General features: G+C 52.7%; 2 protein-coding genes across 2 annotated transcripts; one reads left to right on the top strand and one right to left on the bottom strand.

Moving 5' to 3' along the window:
• Window positions 1-4,850: 4,850 nt before the first annotated feature.
• Window positions 4,851-7,698, bottom strand: LOC126004454 (calcium-binding protein 2-like). Its single transcript, XM_049770882.1, has 7 exons — window positions 7,615-7,698; window positions 6,847-7,014; window positions 6,420-6,764; window positions 5,768-5,914; window positions 5,471-5,599; window positions 5,111-5,248; window positions 4,851-4,967 (listed from the first exon to the last, which is right to left on the bottom strand). The coding sequence occupies exons 1-7, from the start codon at window positions 7,696-7,698 to the stop codon at window positions 4,878-4,880; spliced, it is 1,101 nt and encodes a 366-aa protein (XP_049626839.1). The 3' UTR covers window positions 4,851-4,877.
• Window positions 7,699-7,780: 82 nt separating this feature from the next.
• On the top strand, window positions 7,781-9,931 carry BBS12 (Bardet-Biedl syndrome 12). Its single transcript, XM_049770881.1, has one exon. It carries the CDS (start codon window positions 7,781-7,783, stop codon window positions 9,902-9,904), a length of 2,124 nt encoding a protein of 707 aa, XP_049626838.1. The 3' UTR covers window positions 9,905-9,931.
• The last annotated feature ends 1,824 nt before the right edge of the window (window positions 9,932-11,755 follow it).

Below are 11,755 nucleotides of genomic sequence, written 5' to 3'. Positions count from 1 at the left end.
GGGCAGCTACCCAGGGTACTTTTCCAGTGACTTCTCAGCAGTCCTGACCCCTGAAACTGCAGAGAAGGGGCTTTCCAGCCGGCTCCTCTGCTGATTCCCACTGAAAGCAAGTTCCTGTGGCCAGGCACCCTGGTAAATACAGCCACTTCCTGGTGCAGGATTCAGGGGCTCCTGTCAAGGCTGCAGAGCACCCCCCACCCCAAATACCTGATAAGAGTGTCCACATGGGATGGAAATGTGGATAGAGTGACTCTGAAAAGTCTCTTTAATTCACACCGTCTGCTTCTCAGTTGGCCTCCCACACACCCATCCACAGTCTCTTCCTGGGATCAATCACACAGCCAGAGGAGGAGAAAATAGGGTCATAAGGACATTTCAACCGTTTCTGAAGAATATTAGATGCTGCTTTTAAAGTCTGTCTCTACAGGCAATCGCAGACACATGCTTCAACTGAGCACAGGCGTGTGAGCTGGGTGCACACTGCTGAACATGGACCTGAACACAGACCCTGAAGATAAACGAGGACCACACACACAGACCATAGACCACTGACGCTGACAGTGACAGACACTGAAACTGAAGATGCTACCGACACTGGCATTATATAGACACTGATGCCGACAAAGACCCTGACCCTGACAATGACTCTGACCCTGACAATGATGCTTACACATTGATATTGACAATGACTCTGTTGCTAAAGCTGACACTGACAATGTCTCCAACCCTGAAGATGACCTTGACCTTGACAATGACTCTGACATTGACAATGAGACTGATGCTGAATGAAATGACTGTGATGCTGACACTAACAATGATGCTGGCACTGACTGACAATGCCAGTAACACTGATGCTAAAGCTGACACACTAACAATGACACTGATGCTGGCGATGATATTCACATTGATGTTGCTGATGGCCCTGACAATGACACCGACACTGATGTTTTCTGGGCAGGGAGACCTGAGTCCTTCTCTGGCCTCAAGGAAGGATGCCAAACTGGGGTTGATGGGGACAATGGTAAACAGTGGGTATGGTGGAGCTGGGGGCTGGGGACAGTGAGAATAGTGACAGAGAGACTGAATTTGAACAGCCTCACAAGGAGAAAAACACATCCACACACAGGTGCACACGTGCACAGCAACAATGCACATGTGTTTGTGATGCACTCACACGTGGGTACACACTAATATTTGCAAACAGAAATGTGCATACACACACTGGTGGGACTGTGGTTAAGGTCTGGTTTTGCTCAAAGCTGACTGCTATCTGCTTCTGTGTCTGGTTGTGAGTTATCTGCTTATCTGATGGTGGAGGCCCACCAATTTCAGTATCTGGAGTAAGAGGAGGCATTTCTGTTCAGCCTCTCAGGCCCTCACTCCCATTCCCACTCCTCTTGGGACAAATGTGGCCTGTGGCCAGAGGGGATGCTGAGAGCAGAGTCGTTGACGCCTCTGGGGAGCCCAGGACCCTTACCCTGGGAAGACATCAATGGGTTCATGTCCTGGCTGCCTCTCAGAGCCTTGTGATAAACCCTGGGATTCTGGTGACCATAAACCAGTGGACCCTCCACAGAGAGCAAGGCTGTAGCCACTATGCTACTGGCTCCTGGTTAAAAAATATTTGAGAAAATTGGACTGAAGCTTCTTCCCATTCTCTCCCCAGCCTCACTGGATGCTCTCACCTGGTGATTCAATGACTATTCTCTTGATTCCACTCAAACAGCTGCACACTCTGAACCCAGCACCTGCCAGCACCACTGTCCCAGACAATCACAGAGTGTGGAGCTGCAGGTATCCCACATGGGCTCAGGATGAGGCCCACAGTACTGGGGGCAGAAAGGATCCCTGGAGAGAGGCTGGGAGGGGTCAAAAGGGTCAGGAGGTGAAGGATGGGAAGGCCCTTCAGGAACATGCTGCGCACACACTTAGTATCCAAACCCAAGGCCTTTCATGTACCAGGCTCAGGCTCCACACCATCCAAGAAACACATTTCTTTTTCTTTTTCTTTCTTTTTTTTTTTTTTTTTGTTTTTGTTTTTGGGCCACACCCAGTAATGCTCAGGGGTTACTCCTGGCTATGCGCTCAGAAGTTGCTCCTGGCTTGGGGGACCATATGGGACGCCAGGGGATCGAACCACGGTCCATCCAAGGCTAGCTCAGGCAAGGCAGGCACCTTACCTCTAGCGCCACTGCCCGGCCCCACCAGAAACACTTTTTTTTTTGGTTTTTGGGCCACACCTGGCGATGCTCAGGTGTTACTCCTGGCTGTCTGCTCAGAAATAGCTCCTGGCAGGCACGGGGGACCATATGGGACACCGGGATTTGAACCAACCACCTTTGCTCCTGGATTGGCTGCTTGCAAGGCAAACACCGCTGTGCTATCTCTCCGAACCCCAGAAACACTTTTTTAGGTCTTTAAATGAAAGTTAAAATATAAACGATTTCCATAACTTTTCCTCTGTATTGCATCAGGCAAATGACAACTTTACTTCTAACCTGCTCTGATTCAAGCTGATAAATTACTTCTAACTCAAGTTAAACTGGAGGATTGGGCCTGGGCGCCCTCTGCTGGGGACTTCTGCAGCCACGCAGGGTCCCTAGTAAGGGATTCCTGGCCCTCAGTCCTTGCTGCTGCAAAATGATGTGATCCTGGATTCTAAACCAGTCACCTGGTCAGCCGAACTGACTGCCCATCTAGAGTCTTTCGACTAAAAATAAGAACCAAATCTCAACCTGCACAGACCCTCCCTACCTCCCACCACATCGCTCAGTGCAGCCTCCTGCCTTCCTTGAGCCTTTGACACCAGGACACTATTCCCTCTCAGGCATGTCCTCAAACTAGCTCAGGGCCACGAGAATTTGACCTCTATCAAAGTAACGCCGCAGTGAGGCAGTAGCCTAGACCAAGAAAAAGAGGAGCCTCTGGGCAGTGTGTGCTTCAGCCACTCCCCAAGCATCGTGTTTTATAGGTCAGAGGAACAGGAATGCTGCCGGACCACACGTGTGTGCAGGACTCAGTGGACAGCAACAAGGGTGAGTGGGAGGAGAGTCTGCTGGTCCCGGCAGGCAGGGCTGGGTGAGCAGGCAGAAAGGCAGTACCCAGGGAAACCTGTGCGGTCCTGGCTGTGGAGCTACCCTGCGAGCTCCCATGGCTGGAGCTGTGCAGGCTGCCAACGCAAGGCTGACAGAGTTACTACCTGCAAAGCTTGGATGGTATTTGTGCTTGGCACAGCTGAGAGGAGAGAGACCTTGGGGAGCTCAAAGACCCCACCCCATATTCCACCCACACACGGGTTTTAGGGAGCCAAACTACCAAATTGCAGCTCATGGGCAGCAAAATCAGACCAGAGGAGCTTGGGTCATGTCCAGGACTTGTCCTGGAGAGAGACAAGTCTTCAGGCAGGGCATGGTGGGAATTGGGTTGTACCCGAGTGGGTGCAGACCAGGAGGTACCAAGGAATGAGGTGCAGGAAGCTTCATGGGGCATGAGAAGCATGAGGCAAAGCTATAGGCAGATCTGAGGCATTCTGAGAGGTTCCCAGGAAACTCCAGAGCAGGGACCTGGGTACCAGATGCTCACCTCCACCTGGCCAGCTCAAAGGCTGGGTGTTGGCGCCTACTGCAGGCTTCTCAGCTCACCTGCTGGGAGCAGATGCTATTGGCCCAGGTTCACCAAGAGCCCCCACTTAAGAGTATGTGGCTTGTTCCCATGGTATCACTGCACAACAAAACCAAGCAGACCTCACCACCCTTTTCTGCATTCTCCTACCAGAGCAAGTCACGAGGACAGCCATATTCAAAGGAGGGGGCAAGAACTCCTAAAGGAAGGACATCCAAGAATTCTCAGATGTGCTTAAAAAACATGCAAGGATGGGACTGGAGCCATAGCACAGTGGGGAGGGCGTTTTCCTTGATGCAGCCTACCCATGTTTTATCTCCAATATCCCATATGGTCCTCCAATCCTGCTAGGTATAATTTCTAAGCACAGATACAGGATTGCTGTACCCCCCCCCAAAAAAAAACTTACAAGGATGCAAAGATACGGATCTGGAAAGATAGGACAGCAGGTAAGGCACTTGCTTACTTGGAGTTAATCTGGACTCCAGATTCCATCCCTGGCCCCAGATATGGTCCTCTGAGTCCTTCTAGGAATGCTGGCTGAGCAGAGTCAGGAGTCAGCTCTGAGCATCACTGGGTGTGTGACCTGCCCCCAAATTACAAGGAGAAGCTTCAGTATGTATTGGCAAATTGTTGTAAAGATGCTAATTTCTGACATTAGGGATCATTATTAAACAGCAACAGGTAACATTCTTCATTAATTTGGACAATAAAAACACATTAGTAACCACAAATTAAGAGTTAATAGCCTAAATGTAGAGGTCCAGTTCCCAAAACCCTGGAGAACAGTTTTAGGGCTGCATTCTGCTTCTTCACATCCAGAAGAAAATCAGAAAATAATGTAGTTGCAGAAACGTTTATGTAATAGATAACACATCTAAATAGCTGACTAAAAATCAAACATCCAGTCCATATCTTAAGTTGCATGAAAGGAAAATGATCTCTTGTTTGCAGATATATTTGGCTGTGGGGCCAAATTAATTCCCTTTACAAAGCCCCTGGGTTCTGGAACTGTAACAAGTGCTGCAGAAATTAATACTGCTCTTGGATCCACGGATCAGAGGAAATTACCTTTTCTTTGCTTCTCAATTTAATGTAGAGGTGTGACTTATCTTTGAAATGTAGGAGATACCACTCTGAAAATGGAGTGTAAATATATCACGATGGTACAGAACTGCAGAACTGCAGAATAGGTATGTAGAAATATACTTTTCAGAAGGAAACTGCTTTCCAGAAAGGAGGAAAAAAGAACCCTATTAATACAAAGATGTCTTCCTCATCAGTTTCAAAAAGTCTTCCTCATTTATTTCTCCATCCCCATCACAATCGGCTTTATTGAGCATTTCCTGCAAAACAGAATAACATACGATGCATGAATATACATAGGAAGCAAGTGGCACTAGGACACAAGCACCGACACACACTGAGCACATGTTTCTGATTAAGGGGCAAGACCCCAGCCTCCTACAGGTGTGGCACAGGGCCTTACCTGAATTGCCTCCTCCGTCAGCTTCTCCCCTAGCTCCTTAGCCACCCTCTTGATGTTAGTTAGGGTGATGGTCCCAGTGCAGTCATCGTCAAACAACTTGAAAGCTTTCAGCATTTCTTCCTTTTCATCTTTCTGACTCTATGGAAATTGGATCTCATACCCTGGATTCGGTTTGTGGGTTCGTGCCAGGGTGCTGGGCCAAGGACAGAGGATGCTTGGGAATAGGCAGAGCAGCCAGAACTTGCCCCAGAGGCGGGGATGAGGCTGTCCTCCCCCTTTTCTGGTTGCTGAAGGCCCACCCTACCCTGCTGCCCAGACTCAGTGGAAGTGGGGGAAGGTCAGGCCCCTCCAGAGTCCTACCACTTTCACACTCATGATGGTGAGGAAGTCCTCAAAGCGAATGGAGCCGCTCCCTTCCACGTTGAGCTCAGCTTCCAGCGTCCTGAGCTCCTCCTTCGTGGGCTCAAATCCTAGGGCCTGCATGGCGATCTGTGACAGACAGACAGACACACAATCAGAGGCAACAGTCCAGGCATAGTTGCTCCCACCTGATGTGGTGCCTGCCTGGCATAGGCCTTGCAGCCACCAGGGCAAAGCTGACAGGCCGAGGGCAAGCAGTGTGTGGTGCTGGTGCTTTGAGCAGGGATTTTCCAGAACCTTCAGCTCCCGGACGTTGATGGTGCCAGAGCCGTCCATATCAAACAAGCCAAAAGCCTCTCGGATCTCCTGCTTCTGCGACTCCGTCAGTTCGACTTCCACTGCGCGTTCCTTCCATGGCTGGGACAGCTTGCGGCAGCGGGAGGCCTGAGAGAAATGAGTAGAGGTGAGGGAAGCGAGTGGTGCCTGCGGTGGCCAACAGGACAGAGCCCTGAGAGCAGACCCAGCTCAGTGTAGAGCCAGAACCCTGAGAATGGACCCAGCTCAGTGAAAGGTCAGAACCCTGAGAGTGGACCCAGCTCAAAGTAGAACCAGAATCCTGACAGTCAACCCACAACGCTGAGAGCAGACCCAGCTCAATGTAGGGTCAGAACCTCGAGAGTGGACCTAACTCGAAGCAGGACCAGAACCCTGATGGTCAACCCAACCCAGTGTGGACCAGAACCACGAGAGTGGACCCTCAGTGTAGGAGCAGAACCGTGAGAACCTCAGTGTAGGGGCAAGACCCTGAGGGCCAACCCAACTGGGTCCTCTCTCCCCTTGGGCAAGCACTGTGGGCTCTCAGCTGGGCACTGTCATTGACATATTTGAGAGGGAGTCATGCACCTTTCAATGCATCAACACCCGGAGATTGGTTGAGTCTCTGTCACACAGGCGGGAGCAGTGTGCGGTTCTGGTCGCCCTGCCCGTCACCAAGTGTCCCCTGTTCCTCCAGTCCTGCGAGCAGCCTCTCTAAGGACCTGCGCCTTGGGGCAGTCGCTGCAGGTACCACCAGCACCGTCCGGGCTCCACTCGGCGGGATCTTGTGTCCTGTCCCGCTCACCGCCTCCCGGTCCCTTGTCGCGTCCCCCCCCCCGCGTCCAGCCCTTCGCAGCAGCCGCTCACCATGTCCCCCCGCCAACTGTGGCCCAACGTCTCCCACGCTCGGGCCGTTGCTAAGGACTCTAGGCCTAGCCGTTGCTAGGCCGTTCTCCAGAGACTTTCGGTACCGCCCCCACTGTAGGATTGACAGCCGTATTGAGCAATGAGAGGAAGTAGGACCCGCCCTCTCACTACTTTCCGCCAATAGGGTGCTCAACGCCTCTTCCCGAGCATAAGGCGGGACTTCCGGAGTTGCCTAGAGACCGGACCCGTTCGCCGCCGGGACGCGGAAGTCGCAGAGGCGGCCCTAGGTCTGTGATGAGCTCGAGCCCACTTTCTACTCCGGTCGCACACGCAAACTCTGGGAGGTGGGCGCGGACCTGGACCTGTGGGTGAGACTGGGGGCAGCGCTAGGCGTGGGCCTGGGGCGGCAACCTAACTGGGCGGACAAGGTGGCTTCCTGAAACATCTTCGGTGTTAAGGCTGGGCTGGAAGAAACGCAGGAATCCAATCCCTGTTGGCCGTTGAATATGTGGATTCCAGGATGCATGTTGGTCTCTTTCAGCAACACCTAGTGACACCAACTCAGGCCTCACCAAGTTGTGACACAACCTCTCCTTGGGACCCACATCAAACACCTGTTTTCCCTGAGCTCCACCCATCCTCCTACCTCTTTTGTTGAGATACTGTGGGAAAGCCCCGCTAGGATGACTCCTCGAACTGGACCTGCCCAGAGCACTGGCCCAAGGAACCTGAGCTCCCTCCTCCCAGCCCTGCTCGGGTCTCAGTGAACTCACTGAAGCAACCTCCGCATGTAGGTTTGCCCTGTCATTTCTCTCTGAACCCCACCTTTGTTTCCAGCAGGGCTGCTCATGTCCACATGCTCCTGGGACATCAGCTTCCTAAAGTCTTCTTGGCAAGAGCCGCCCATTTGGGCTTTTGTCAGACTTGTGCCTGTTCCAGCCATAGCCTCCCTTGGCACCCACCACATTGGGCTCCGTGATGTCACCCTTCTGTCCCCCAGTCTGCCCACAAACCCACTTCTCCTTCTTCCTTTTAGGCTCCTGCATATGTGCTGTGAGGACTCAGCTCAATGTTTCTGCCGAACTCCCTCCTGGGCACTGTGAGCAGCGGTATCCTTGTGGCCCACAGATGACGGCCTGTGGCCACAGAGACGTTGTTAACCCGAGGCGCCACCGGGGGCTTCAGGAACTGTCGATGCTGGCAGAGGCAGGGCGAACGTTTCTGGGCCCGGCCAAAGCATCCAAGTTTGTCATGGGGGCTGAGGGCCAGGAGGTTGAACTGGTGAGGTCAGCACGGAGGCTGCTGGGTGCTCTGGATCTCAGCAGTGCTGTGGGGCAGCTGCTGTGGGAAGCAGTGGAGGCCCAACACAGCGCACACCATGTGGGCACCAGCACCCTCCTGTTCCTCGTGGGAGCCTGGAGCCGTGCCATCGAGGAGTGCCTGCAGCTGGGTGTGCCCATCCCCACACTAGTAGCCGGCATGTCTGAGGGCCTCAGCATCTGCCTTCAAGAGGTTCCTGCCCTCCATGTGCCCCTCAGCATGCCCAACTGTGACCCCAGCACTCATGTACCCTCTGCCTCCTGGACACCTGCAGTCAGTTACCTGTTTCTTCAGAAAGACAATGTCCCAGGAACTGCAGCTGCTTGTCTTGCTGAGAAAACTGCTGAATCCTGTCCCACCCTCAGAGTCCAGGCAGGTGAAGTTGGAGAGACCACAGCACAGGCCAGTGAGGGGGGCCTGTTTGCAGAGCCCTGCCCCTGGAGGTTGACACTGATGCACAGCAGGCATTTTGCCAGGACACGCGGGACTCCAGGAGAGCGTAGGATGGTTGCCCCCCACATACACCACCTTGCAGGCCTGAGAAGCGTGGACACAGCCCCTAGGGCCCATCCCTGGATATACAGTTGTGAGGTCCTGGGGGACTTGGCAGAGCTGGAAGCAGGCCTGAGTCATGGGGACCCAGGCAGCATGGAGCTGGTGAGTGCGGTGGCACGCTGGCAGTGGCATAGCACCCCTGTGCAGCCAGGCACCAGCTTGGCACCCTTCTCCCTGGACCTCTCCCAAATCTTCACATGCTGTTTGCTGGGTTTTCCGAAATCATCATCTTGTGTTTGCCCAGGCTTCGTCGTGACTGGTCTGCTGTCTCAGGCGGCTCTGGTGGCAGAATTGCAAGCCCAGCCTATTCGTGTGGTTCTCTTGGAGGGGGACCTCACCGTGAATTACCGCCACCCGGGTTTCCGTGAGCCTGCATGGCCCTGTACCATGCTAGTCAGTGGGGCGGATCTCCAGGGTGGCTCAGAGGAGCTGTGGGAGGATCTCGTGCTACAGGTGCTCACCTCATGCCATGTGAACCTGGTCCTGGCCCATGGGCATGTGTCTGAGCACCTGCTGGAGCGCTGCACGAACAGTGGTTGCCTCGCCTTGGGCTCTATCAGTGGCCAGGGGATGCAGGCACTGGCAGAGACTTCCGGGGCCGTGCCGCTGGCCTATGTCACACAAGTGGAGCAGCACTGCGTGGGCACAGGGCTGCGAGTAACCTTTGCAGGAAACAGGCCCTGGGAAGCGGAGGAGAGGACAGGCAGGGTGACCATTGCACTGCAGGCAGAAGGCAGCCTCATGGTCACGGCTGTGCTTGCTGATCCAGTGGCTGCTCGGCTGCCCATTCGAGAGGACGGGTTCTGGACATGTGCCCACCGACTGCATCAGGCGCTCCAGGATGGGCAGGTCTTCCTGGGGGGTGGTGCTGTGGAGCTGCTATGTCTCAGCCACCTGCATGCGATGGCTGAGCAGGGCTCCAGGAAGGACCACACCTCCTGGCCATGGCTGCCTGCCGCGGCCTCCTGGCTGGCCTCCACTCAGGCCCTATACAGACCCGCGGTGCTCCGGTGCCTGGCCCGTGGCTGGCACATGTACCTGTGTGCCCTCCTGGTCAACACTACCACACACCCCACAGAGCTTGAGGCCAGCATCTGCATTCAGCGCCAAGTACAGGAGGCTGTGAGCTCGGGAGCTCCTGCCGCCTATATTATGGGAAAATATGGGCAGCTTGGTTGTGGGGCATCGAATGTGGAGTCTTTGAACCAGCCAGACCAGGTTCCCAGGGTGTTCGACCTAGTCACCCCCAAGGTTGAGGCTTGGCGCCGAGCACTAGATTTGGTGCTGTTGGTACTCCAGACGGACTATGAGGTCAACACTGGACTTGGGCCTCCCCAACTAACTTCACAGGAGTCTGGAGACCTGATATTTTTGTAGCATTAGTGGCCCACAGAGCCCTGTGCTCTGTCCTGCTAATAAATGCCTCTAAGCCAAATCCCACTGCAAGCAATTGTGGCTCACATGTCCCTGGACCAGCCACTCCTATGCTGACACCAAAGCCTGTGTCCCTTTCTGCTCCATGTCAGGCTTATGCTTCTCGAGGGGTGCCCTGGTGTGGGGGTGACCAGTGAGCTTTCTATGATGCTCATGTGATACTGGTCTCAGTAAATGGTCTCATACACCCTCTTGCAAATTAAGTCATCAGGTGGCCGTTCAGAACATAGTGCAGATGTAGGCTTATGAACCCACCTTGGACATCTGGTGCCTCCTTTGTTTGCCCTGCCCTAGGTGGCCGTGAGCAGGGACCAGGTTGCACACTCCATGCTGGTCCTTCATAGCCCCTCCTCTGTCCTTACCTATATCATCCCTCCTGGACTATAACCTGCTGGAATCTGGGAGCTTGCTGCTAATCTAACCCACAGACTCCTGCCTCTCACCCATTTGCCTCAGACTGTTTCTTAACTTCTGCTCACAAGTTCCCAATGACAATATCGGGAATTTTTGGGAAGTGTCTCCTTCCATGTAGCAATAAGGAGCAGCATTTCCTCCCCGCTGCTGCTCCTGGGGGGCCTTTGGAGCACATGCCCACAGCTTTCCCGCCAATGGCAGTTCTATCTAAGATGCCTATTCTGTGGCATCTCCTATCCACTCCCACTGGCCCACATCCTCTTCTGTTCAGGGCATTCCTTGAGGAGACCATGAAACCACTGCTCGCGAGTTCTCATGGTCCTCACCAGGCCATGCTCCCCTCTCTGCTATTTCAGTAGTTCCTCCCTCCATTGACACCCTCACATCAGCTGTTATTTTTTTAATATCTTTATTTAAGTGCCATGGTTACAAACATTCTGTAGTTGGGTTTTAGTCATAAAAAGTACACCCCCTTGGGGCCAGAGTGATAGCACAGCAGTAAGGAGTTTGCCTTGCACGCAGCCAACACAGGATGTATTCCGGTTTGAATCCCGGCATCCCATATGGTCCTCTGAGCCTGCCAGGAGCAACTTCTGAGTGCAGAGCCGGGAGTAACTCCTGAAGGCTGCCAGGTAAGCCAAAAATTAAAAAAAGTACACCTTCACCAATGCAACCTTCCCACCACCAATGCACCCCATCCCCTCCTCCCCCATACCCTGCCTGTCCTGGAGGCAGGCATTCTATTTCTCTCACTACCATTGTAATTATAGTTGTTGGTGTAGTTGTTTCTCTAATTGTGCTCACCAATCTGTGGTAAGCTTCCTATCATGGGCTGGTCCTTCCAGCCCTCATCTCTATTATCTCTGGGTATTATTACCATACTGTCATTTTTTTTAAATTTCACAGAAGAGTGAGACTATGCTGTATCTCTCCCTCTCTGACTCATTTCACTCAGCATAATAGTTTCCATATCTATCCCATGTATAGTAAAATTTTATGACTTCATTTTTCCTGACAGCTGCATAGTATTCCATCATGTATATGTACCACAGTTTCTTTAGCTACTCATCTTGTTGATGAGTTGTTGGGCATCTGGGTTATTTCCAGATTCTGGCTATTGTAAATAGAGCTGCAATGAACATAGGCCAGCAGAGGGCATTTTTGTATTGTGTTTTTGTGTTAATAGGGTATATACCTAGGAGTGGTATTGCTGACTCATATGGGAGCTCAATTTCCAGCAACAGGTTACAAAATTAACAGGCAAAACTCAATGGCTTTCTTATATACAAATAATGATAAAGACGAGATGGACCTTTAAAAAAAAAATCCTATTCACAGTAGTGCCACAGAAACTCAAATACCTTGGAGTCAATTAAAGAG

The sequence above is a fragment of the Suncus etruscus genome, chromosome 3 (genome assembly GCF_024139225.1).
Source record: "Suncus etruscus isolate mSunEtr1 chromosome 3, mSunEtr1.pri.cur, whole genome shotgun sequence".
In the NCBI taxonomy this organism is placed as follows: Eukaryota; Metazoa; Chordata; class Mammalia; order Eulipotyphla; family Soricidae; genus Suncus; species Suncus etruscus.
Note: the sequence above shows the minus strand (reverse complement) of the source record. Positions and strands in the feature narration are given on the sequence as shown.

Bases quoted from the DNA above. Each gene is read 5' to 3' on its own strand.
- LOC126004454 (XM_049770882.1), bottom strand. From the start codon at position 7,698: ATGCAGGAGCCTAAAAGGAAGAAGGAGAAGTGGGTTTGTGGGCAGACT. The intron at 6,765-6,846 runs GTTGAGCACCCT...TCAATCCTACAG, and splicing joins CCTTATGCTCGGGAAGAGGC to TGGGGGCGGTACCGAAAGTC. The intron at 5,915-6,419 runs GTGTGACAGAGA...CATTTCTCTCAG, and splicing joins ACCGCACACTGCTCCCGCCT to GCCTCCCGCTGCCGCAAGCT.
- BBS12 (XM_049770881.1), top strand. From the start codon at position 7,781: ATGACGGCCTGTGGCCACAGAGACGTTGTTAACCCGAGGCGCCACCGG.